Source organism: Leptosomus discolor, chromosome 6, assembly GCF_034619465.1.
Source record: "Leptosomus discolor isolate bLepDis1 chromosome 6, bLepDis1.hap2, whole genome shotgun sequence".
In the NCBI taxonomy this organism is placed as follows: domain Eukaryota; kingdom Metazoa; phylum Chordata; class Aves; order Leptosomiformes; family Leptosomidae; genus Leptosomus; species Leptosomus discolor.
In genome coordinates, this window is record NC_141396.1 from 1,727,980 (window position 1) to 1,737,500 (window position 9,521).

General features: G+C 55.9%; 1 protein-coding gene across 12 annotated transcripts in view; it reads left to right on the forward strand.

The window, feature by feature from the left end:
* The first annotated feature begins 5,203 nt into the window (after nt 1-5,203).
* Nucleotides 5,204-9,521, forward strand: part of EBF3 (EBF transcription factor 3) — a 119,542-nt gene continuing 115,224 nt past the window's right edge. For all 12 annotated transcript variants that reach the window (XM_086467160.1, XM_086467162.1, XM_086467163.1 and 9 more), the window contains exons 1-4: nt 5,204-5,337; nt 5,579-5,735; nt 6,143-6,206; nt 6,968-7,023. In XM_086467160.1, coding sequence (XP_086323286.1) covers nt 5,204-5,337; nt 5,579-5,735; nt 6,143-6,206; nt 6,968-7,023 — 411 coding nt within the window. The remainder of the gene's footprint in view (nt 5,338-5,578; nt 5,736-6,142; nt 6,207-6,967; nt 7,024-9,521) is intronic.

Consider the following 9,521-nt stretch of genomic DNA (forward strand, 5'->3'; position numbering starts at 1 on the left):
GCAATATTGGGGCGCCGGACCGCGAAAGCGTGCCTGGAGGAGCGCGGGGCCAAGCGTCGGTTTGAGTAAAAACACCCCTGCACCGACCAGGAGTTTCTTTTCTCCGAGCCGGCTGCACCGCCTCGCCGCGCAGCCTGGCCGCGGAGCGCGCAGGGGCGCGCAAAGGCGCTGGAGGGGGCGCGTACGGCCCGCAGAGGGGCTGCGGGGCGGCCCTGCCCCGACGGCGCTGCCCGAAGGGCTCGAACAGGGGTAGGGACACTCCCGTCCCTTCCCCCCCCCCCCCCCCCCCCGCCCCGCGCCCTGCACCGCCCCCGCGGAGCCGGCTGCCTGCCCCCCGCGGTGGCCTGCGCGGAGCGGCTGAGCCCGCCCTCCCCACCGACTGCCTCTCCCCGCGCATCCCCGGCTGCGCTCTTCGGGGCAGGCGGCAGGTGCGGGGGGTGTCGGTCCCCCCGCACCGCGGTCCCCGCTCGGTTCCCACCCGGGATGCTCAGGAATTCGGAGTCAAGCGCCGAAACCGGCCCGAGGCCGGGAGATAAGCCCCGAGCGGCCGGTGAGGCCGGAGAGCGGAGCCGCCGCATCCCGCGGGTCCAAAACCGCTGCGCGGGGGCGACCCTCCCGCAAACTTTGCCCTTTGCGGGGCCTTGGCGAGCGGAGGAGGGGGGTCGGAGTGTTCCGAAACCCGCACCTCGCTCCGCTCCCGGGCCCCGGGGGGCTCGGCCTCCTGCACGGCCGCCGGGCCGCCGTGGGGCGCAGGTTGCGCGGCGCCCCGCGCAAAAGCCGGGCCGGCCCCCCCCCTCGGCGCTGCGCCCCCCGCGCTAATTACCTCTCCCCGTGAATTTACGCCCCCGAAGTACCCGCCGGCGGGCGGCCCCCGCCCCGCCAGCTTTGCCGCGGTACCTGGGCATCCGCCGCTCTACTGAAAATACCCGAAAATATAAATTTTTCCCTCCTCTGCCGCGCAGGAAGCGGGAGTTGGCGGAGATTTGTTTCGGTTATACCGGGCATAAATTACCCCGCCCGTAACCCCGCGCGTTAGCACGGAAGGCGCCTTCGAACAATAAAACTGAATTACGCACCTCGGCGAGATTGCGCGGGGCCCGGCCGAGCCCCGCAAGGCAGCGCGGAGCCCGCGGAGAGCAGGGCCGGGGCCGCCGCTCCCCTCTCCCGGCGGAACTTTCCGCCGCTGGGAAAGTTTCTGCGGTGGGAAGCCGCTCCGCGGGGCGCGGAGAGGGGCGGGGGAGGGGGGGGTGTGGAGGGTGTGGGGTGGTGGTCCGCCGGCCCCACGAGGGTTCGCGGCCGAATTCACAGGAAAGTAAAGATGGGCTCCAACTTGGGTGATTTAAAACGGGAAACGGGAAAAGAAAAGAAGCGAAATGATTAAGATAATAGTCCCGAGGGGATTGTCCCGAGGAAAAAAAAAATAAAATAATAAAGTTTAGGAGAATCCTATAACGGCGGTGGAAATGAGGCTATCAATTTTAATCTGCGCGATCCACGTCCAGCGTGTGATTATGTGTTATTACGCGGTGCGGGGCGAGAGGAGAGGGGGAAGGAGGACGGACTCCGAGGCGTGATTTATCGCGACCGCCGAGCTCCCTCTCCTCTCCTCTCCTCTCCTCTCCTCTCCTCTCCTCTCCTCTCCTCTCCTCTCCTCTCCTCTCCTCTCCTCTCCTCTCCTCTCCTCTCCTCTCCTCTCCTCTCCTCTCCCTCTCCCTCTCCCTCTCCCTCTCCCTCTCCCTCTCCCTCTCCCTCTCCCTCTCCCTCTCCCTCTCCCTCTCCCTCTCCCTCTCCCTCTCCCTCTCCCTCTCCCTCTCCCTCTCCCTCTCCCTCTCCCTCTCCCTCTCCCTCTCCCTCTCCCTCTCCCTCTCCCTCTCCCTCTCCCTCTCCCTCTCCCTCTCCCTCTCCCTCTCCCTCTCCCTCCCCTCCCGGCGGGGTGCCCCGGGCGCGGGGGGCGGCGGACCGGGGCTGGGCCGGGGGATGGTGGCGGTGGCGGTGGGGTTGGGGTTGGGGGGGGGGGTGGGGAGGGGGGGGTGGGGACAGCTGGGCTGCGGCCATCTGAGCGGCTCGGCCGTGACATCTGGGAGCCCACTGGTGTGTGGCACGCGCATCGCTTGATGTCGCTATTTAAATGCAAATTTGCGGGGGGATCACTGGAGCCTCACCCCGTAAATTCACACAAAAGGGAGACTTGGCGCGCCGCGCCGGAGGAGGAGGAGGAGGAGGAGGGAGGGAGGATGGAGGAGGAGGAGGGATGCGGAGCCGGGAGCGCTCGGGCCGCCCCGCAACACCCCCTGCCCGCCCGGAGCCCGCTCCCCCGCTGGCGCTGCCGCGCAAGGTGCCGCGGTGGCGGGCAGCCTCCCCCCCCGCCCCGGCACCGGTACCCCCCCGGGCCGGGGGTAGGGGGGTGTGTATAGGGGGGTGGCCCCGGGCCGCTGGTGCCGCCGCCGGGCCGGTGTCCGCTCCCGGGACCGGGGAGAACTTGTGTGGCGTGGGGATGGGGGAGCGCGGGGGGTGCGCCCCGCGGGATGGCGGCCGGGGAGCATCCCGGGGAGCATCCCGGGGAGCATCATCCCGGGGAACATCCCGGGGAACACCCCGGGCGGGCTCCCGGCTGGCGGCAGCTCGCAGGCGGCCGCGGAGCGACAAAAAAAAAAAAAAAAAAAAAAAAAAAAAAAAAAAAAAAAAAAAAAAAAAAGAGAAAGAGAGAGAGAAAGAAAAAAAAAAAAAAAGATAAAGTTGGTGAATGATAAAGACCGTATTTTCCACGCTTTGGGTGCAGGACCAGATGATCTAGAAAATGAGCTGAAATAGATTCAGCCTCAGAGCCTGTTGTGAAGAGCAGCTGATTCCCCCATTTCTGGCCAGATGGCTTCTGAACACAGATTTGCATTCATTTTCGCTTAATATCGTCCAAAATAGTGGGGCAGCTGCATTTGTTGTCAAAAAGGTTTAAAACTCCCTTTCTTTCTGGGGCAGGATCGTTACCTTATGTGATGGGCTTATGGAACTTTTTTTTTTTTTTTTTTTTCCCCTCCTTAGTCAACAGTATCAGATTTAAAAGGATTTGTTTTAAAACCTTCTAATTTGGTAATCAGATTTAAATCGCCTTGGCGCGTGTAATCTGAATTAAAGATACTGTAAATGATTTTAAGCATTATGCTTTCGTTAGCAGAGGGGAGAACCAACTTCGGCATTGTGCCGGGCGGGTTAGGAAACACGTTTACAATTATAGCGTTGTTGGGCATTTTTACCTTATTTTGAGGCGGGCAGATTCTGGCGAGCTGGGGGGGGGAGCGACAGTCCCCGGCCCCCGGCGCCCGCCTGAGGTCCCTAAATGTGTCGGTGCCACCAAATGCCACCTCCAGCCCTAGCGCCGCGTTGTTTGGGAACTTTGGTTTGCTCGTCCCTCCGCGATAAAAAAAAAAAAAAAAAGTGTTTGGTTTTGTGATCTGCTCTTACTGTACCTCCGAAAGCTCCAGGCTGATTATGAATAGAGGAATTTTCTTTTAATTTATCATGAATAGTTTCCATACACTTTGATTTAAGGTTATTAACATTCTATAGACAGTGGCATCTTTAATATGTGGCGATCGCTTCTAAAGACTAATCTCATTACCCTCAAATAGTCATAAAATATGATTTTATTATACTTACGTATTTAATTAGACGGCCAGCAATGTAATGGATTTTGAGATCGGGTAGAGCAACAGCTTTGATAATTCACTTATCTTTGGCAATAGTCATTAACCCCCAACACCAGCAAAATAGATTGCTTTCTAACACGGCTTTTTTTATTATTATTATTATTATTATTATTATTATTACTTTATTTCCCCCCTCACACTTCACCCCTTGGAGAAAGGAGCGGGGGGTCTCCTGATAACACCAACCGCGCTTGGGTTTGCCGCGGTTCAGCCAAATAGCCACGCACCCACCTTGGCCATTCGGTAAAAAGAAAAAAAAAAAGAAAAAAAGAAAAAAAGAAAAAAAAGAAGGAAAATGATAAAAAAAAAAAAGAGAAGTCCTAACCCACCCTGGGCGGAAAAAGCCCATCACTCCAGGCGGAGAGATCTATATCCAGAGAAATAAATATATTTGGGGTGTGGGGGGGTCGTCGATAAGGTGAAAACAACGGGGTGCTGCCCCCTAAAACCCTCCCCACGCGGGTCCCAGCTCCCCGTCCTGCGGCCCAAGAAGGGGGGGGATGAGATTTGCGACCGTCGCTGAGCTTCTGCCCGGACACCCCCCTGCCCCCCTTCCCCACTGCCTCCGGCGGTGGGGAAGGGGGGGGGGGGGGGGGTCCGGGTCCGGGCAGGAGCGCATCTCTAAGCGCTTGAACCCCCCGCTCCATATATGGCCCTAATCCCGCCCGTCGCTCACGTCATCGATGACGCCACCTCTCCCGCGGTGGCGGGGGCCCGGCTCCCGGGGAAGGGCGCGCTCCTCGGGGAGGGAGGGCCGGGCTCTGCGCGTCTCCGTCCATTCCGTGAGACGCCACGGGCCCGCGCCCCGTTTCTCCCGGGTGCCCGGGAACACCTCCGCGGTAATCAGGATTTTTTTTTCCCTTCTTTTTTTTTTTTTTTTTTCCTCCCTTCCTCCTTTTTTTTTTTTTTTCCTTTTTTTTTTTTTTTTTTTTTTTTCCCCCCCGTTTATTTGTCTTTTGGAGCAGGAGAGCCTTGCCAGAAAGTGGTCGATTCAGCAGTGTCCTGAAGCTTTTATTTTTTTTTTTTTTTCCGAGGCGGTTTTTACTAGGATGACACCACGTTGAGCGCGGCTGCAAACAACAACAAAAATATTTATTCTTTTACCCCCCCTTTCCCCCCCTCCCCCCCCCCAAAAAAAAGCAACCTCGCAGTGTCGCCGGCTGCAGTTACACTTTTTCTTTCTTTTTTTTTTTTTTCCTTTTTTTTTTTTTTTTTTTTTTTTTAAACCACCAAACTGGAACGCCGTCCAACTCGCTGCACAGAAGTACTCAGTAAATTGTTTATGTCGTGCCAATACAGGACAGATTGAAGAAGGAAGCAAGACTTGAACTGGGCTTTTCTCCTACTGATCACAGGGAGTAAAGTCATCTCTTATATTCCAGCCGCCAAGGAGAGAGAGAGAGAGAAAATCAAGCAACAACCAACCCACCCCGTAGCTGACATTTCCCTCCATTTTAACCCCTTTTGGTTAGGAGCTGGTTTTGCCCAAATTTGTTTTAATGTTTGGGATTCAGGAAAATATACCACGAGGTGGGACGACCATGAAAGAAGAGCCGCTGGGCAGTGGGATGAACCCCGTCCGCTCCTGGATGCACACCGCGGGGGTAGTGGATGCTAACACGGCCGCCCAAAGGTACGTCTGCCAAATCCTCCTCTCCCGGCGGTTTTCTCCTCCTGTATTTCTCATCCCGGCCGTAAATCCCCCCCCTACACCACCCCCCCCCGCCCGCCCCGTATCACTTACAGCCTCCCCGCTCCGCGCCGCTCCGCGCTCCCCGCATCCCTCCCGCGGCCGCGGTGCCTTGCGCGCCCCTTTCCCCGCCGCGCTCCTCCGCGCCGCTCTCACCCACGCCTTGTCTTGTTTTCTCCCGCAGCGGCGTGGGGCTGGCTCGGGCACATTTCGAGAAACAGCCGCCTTCCAATCTCAGAAAATCCAATTTTTTCCACTTCGTCTTAGCTCTGTACGACAGGCAGGGGCAGCCGGTGGAGATTGAGAGAACGGCTTTTGTGGACTTTGTGGAGAAAGAGAAAGTAAGTCTGCCTGTTCCCTTTTTTTTTTTAATTTTTTTTTTTTTTTTAAAAAAAAAAAATCCGTTCGAGTGCGATTTAATTGATCAAAGATAATTTTCAACTAACGGGACTCCAGAGGCGCCCGGACCACGTGCGGGTTCCCCCGTTACCGCGGCCGCTCCGCATAAATCCCGCGTTTAAAAACTTAGCGCCGCGTCCCCGGCTTGTTTTAAACGCCGGGTAAAACGGCTAAACATGACAGATTTGCGCCGAGATAATGACATCATCAGCGCTCCACAAAAGTGACCGTGGGCCGAATTTCTGCGAACTGTTAATGCCGAACGGCTGCAGGGACGAGCAAAAAAATGCGCGTCAGGAGGAGGGAGATATTTTTCATGCTAAATGTAATTATTTATCGTTGCTTGCAGGAGCCAAACAATGAAAAAACTAACAATGGGATTCATTATAAACTTCAGTTATTGTATAGCAACGGTAAGTTGTCGTTACCTCATTCTTGCACAACCGTGCGCCGCAGAAAAGTCTCACTTTCTTTTTCAAGGCCTCTCGGAAAAGGATAGAAAGATTTCGAGATTAAAATTACACGCGTGTAAACACGGCTCTTTCCTTGGCATATAAGGAAAACAAAACATAAACGATCGATAAGTCAATGGTACTTCACATGATTAACCGGTCGGTCTTGAAGTGGAAAGTAAAAAAGGGGATCGATGGCTGCTCCGGCAGAACATCACTTTCCAGGGACTTTTTTCTTTTCCTTTTTATTTTTTTTTTTTTTTTTTCCCCCCCCCCAGTTTGGTGGATTCCTGGTGATTCCTGGGTCGGGCGGAGCGCAGGGCGCAAGCAGAGCGGAGCCCGGGCCGGGCGGAGCGGGGTCCCCACAGCCGGGGGACGCGGAGGGGGGCGCTCCCAAAACCCCGCCGCTCCCGCCTGGGTCCCTGCGGCCGCGGAGCCGGGCAGCGGGTCGGGCCGGGGGTGGTGGTGGTGGGGGTGTTCTCCGGGGCTCGGCCCCCGAGCGCCAGGGCCGGAGGTGGGCGAGAGCTCCGTCACTCGGGGCTTCCTGGCCTTTTCGCCCTTTTCTTTTTTTCCTCTTTTAATTTTTTTTTTTTTTTTTAATTTCTTTTCTTTTTAAAAACCCGCTGTCCCCCGCGGTGGCTTGCGCGGCCTTACGCTCCGGCGGTGGGACCGGGGCCGTGGGCCACCGCAAGGCTGAATTTGTCCCTCCTTTGCCCCCCCAGGAGTGCGGACGGAGCAGGACCTGTACGTTCGTCTCATCGACTCCATGACCAAACAGGTGAGAAAGTTTCCGCTTCTCTTAACGCGCCAGGGACCAAGTTTGGGGTTTGCCCTCGCTGGGGCATCACCGCGGCACCTCCGCACCCGCTTAAGTGACCCGGGCCGGCGAGGCAGATACCTGTTACTGGAGGGCAATTCTGAAAAGCGAAAAAAAAAGGGGCTGTTGTTGCTGTTTCGGGGGAGCGTTGGCATCACGAACTGGTGCGTGTGGCACGAAGTACAACGTCATGTGAGCAGATGTTTGGTGTAATTCATTTAGCAAGGGAGGGGGGTGGGGGGGAAGCCCCAAACCCACCCCAAACCTCAAGTTGCCCAGATTTCTTTTCTAAATGCACTCTTCCCCCCGCCTTTTGTAACTTTTGTGGCGGTGAGAGAAGGGCAGCCTTTTTCCTCCGTCACCCCGAAACGGCCGGGATGAGTCCTGTTCTTTTATAACGCGGGCACCCAGGAACGCGCGGCGCTTATTTGGATTTAAAAGTTAAATGTGCCGAGGTGAAAAGTCAGCTTGTTCTCCTCTAGTCCATATTCACCTCTCAGCCCCCCATCTCCATAATTCAAACTCTGTGCTCCAGGGGTCACCCAAACCCGTCCGTTTCCCTGAGATCAGCTTCTGGTTCTTCCTCAAACCTCTGTCAGACCTTGTAAATAACATAATTACAAGCAGTTCCTTATTAAATTATTTAACCTGTCTCGGTCAACTTTCCCGATGATAACTACGTGTTATCAGCACTGCAGCACAGCAATTAAAGACAGAAAGCTACTTACTCGCTTCGGATTTAACTTTTTTTTTAAAATTATTATTATTATTTTTTATATTTTTTTCCGGAGAGGCATTTCACCATTTAATTTTTTTTTTAATTTTTTTTTTTTTTTTTGAGGGGGAGGGGAGGAAGGTGAGAATGGAGAATAATTCCCAGCGTTCTGGAAATCAGATACCAGGGATGGAAATTAAAACCATGCCGCCAATCTGCCGCTTTTTAACACCCCCGGCCGAGCCCAGCCTGCCCACACGTAGGCTTTTTTTTTTTTCCTTCTTTCTTTTTTCTTTTTTTTTCTTTTTTTTTTTTTTTTTGGAGCGGGGGGGGGGCAAACTTTGCCACCCCCGGGCGAGACCCTTCCCCCGGCCACCGCGCTCCCACCGCGCAGCAACTTTCTGCTTCCCTCGCCCAAGCCGGGTTGGGTGTAAACGCCCCCGGCAGCAAACCGGAGCGGTCTCCCGGTGTCCTCCCGGAGCAGAGCTGGCAGGCGGAGGACAATTACTCTGACAAAGACGGAGGCGTTGTACCCTTCAATAATTATTTCCATAGGTTACAGAGGAGCCCTTTTAAACTCCGGAGCGCTCTCGAGTTGACAATGTGGGTTTATTTCCTTTGTATAGAGCAGCTAAATGTTTTCGGAAACCGCTGTAGTAGCCTAATTAAGAGGCTTACAGGGGCAGCTCCAAGTTTCGTTACCGATGCAGAAAGGAGCAGAGAGGGTACGGTTTAAGTACACTTTTATTGTTCATTCAGGCTCCGTACCTTTGCAGCAGGAAAAAGTGCTGAAAAATAAAAGCTTTTAATCTCTCCTCGCTGACGGGAGAGAGGAAAAAAAAAAAAATAGCCCAGTAACTGATCAAAGAGTCAATGGCGCTGAACCGACAGTTTATGGATTTCTGTTTGTGCTGCAAAATAAAAAATAAATCACTTACAAATACGTGGCTTCATCAGAGGGAAAGTAACAATCGCCAGAAGTTGTACGGCGACAGCAAACACCGGCGGCCGCAGGCGGCTGGTTGTGGCTGCGCTGTCACCTTGGACCCTTCTCCTGGCAAAACAATACCTGCCGGCGGGGACCCCCCCGCCCCGCTCAGCCCCGCTGCTACGCGGGGCTGCGCGGCCGCGGCTCCCGCCGCCGCCGGTCCCCGGGGCTGCCCGAGCGGCATCGCCCGGAGGGAGCCGCGCTGGGGGTGAGGCTCATCCTCCTCCTCCTCATCATCCTCCTCCTCATCATCATCACCATCACACGACCCCCACCCCCCTCAGGTAATTAACACCGGGGGAGTTCGCAGGGGGCCGCCTCGGCCGCGGGGCCGCCGAGCGCAGGCAGGGTGGCGGGCAGGCAGGCAGGGATGCAGGCAGGGATGCGGGCAGGGATGCGGGCAGGCTGCTCCGAGCCCGGCGAGGCGGTCCCCCAGCCCGCACCTCTAGCTCCGCACCATCTGTTAAAGCCCATGCTCAAAACCCACTCAGCCGTGCGCCCAGACACTGCCTTTTTACCGGAGAAAAATCATTGTTAGCAGTTTCAAAATAAACACCAGATTGCCCATTAGCACTTTCTTCCCAAATATCATCCGGTAATAACCATATTGCTGGGCGCGCTCCTGGGATTCCTCAGGGCGTTCAGGCACTTCGGGGAAAAAAATGCTCCTGGAATGACTCCGAAAGGCACCGGGACCCGATCGGCGGTGGTTGCCGGGGGGCACGGCGAGTGGGGGGCGAGCGGCTGGAGCGCTGG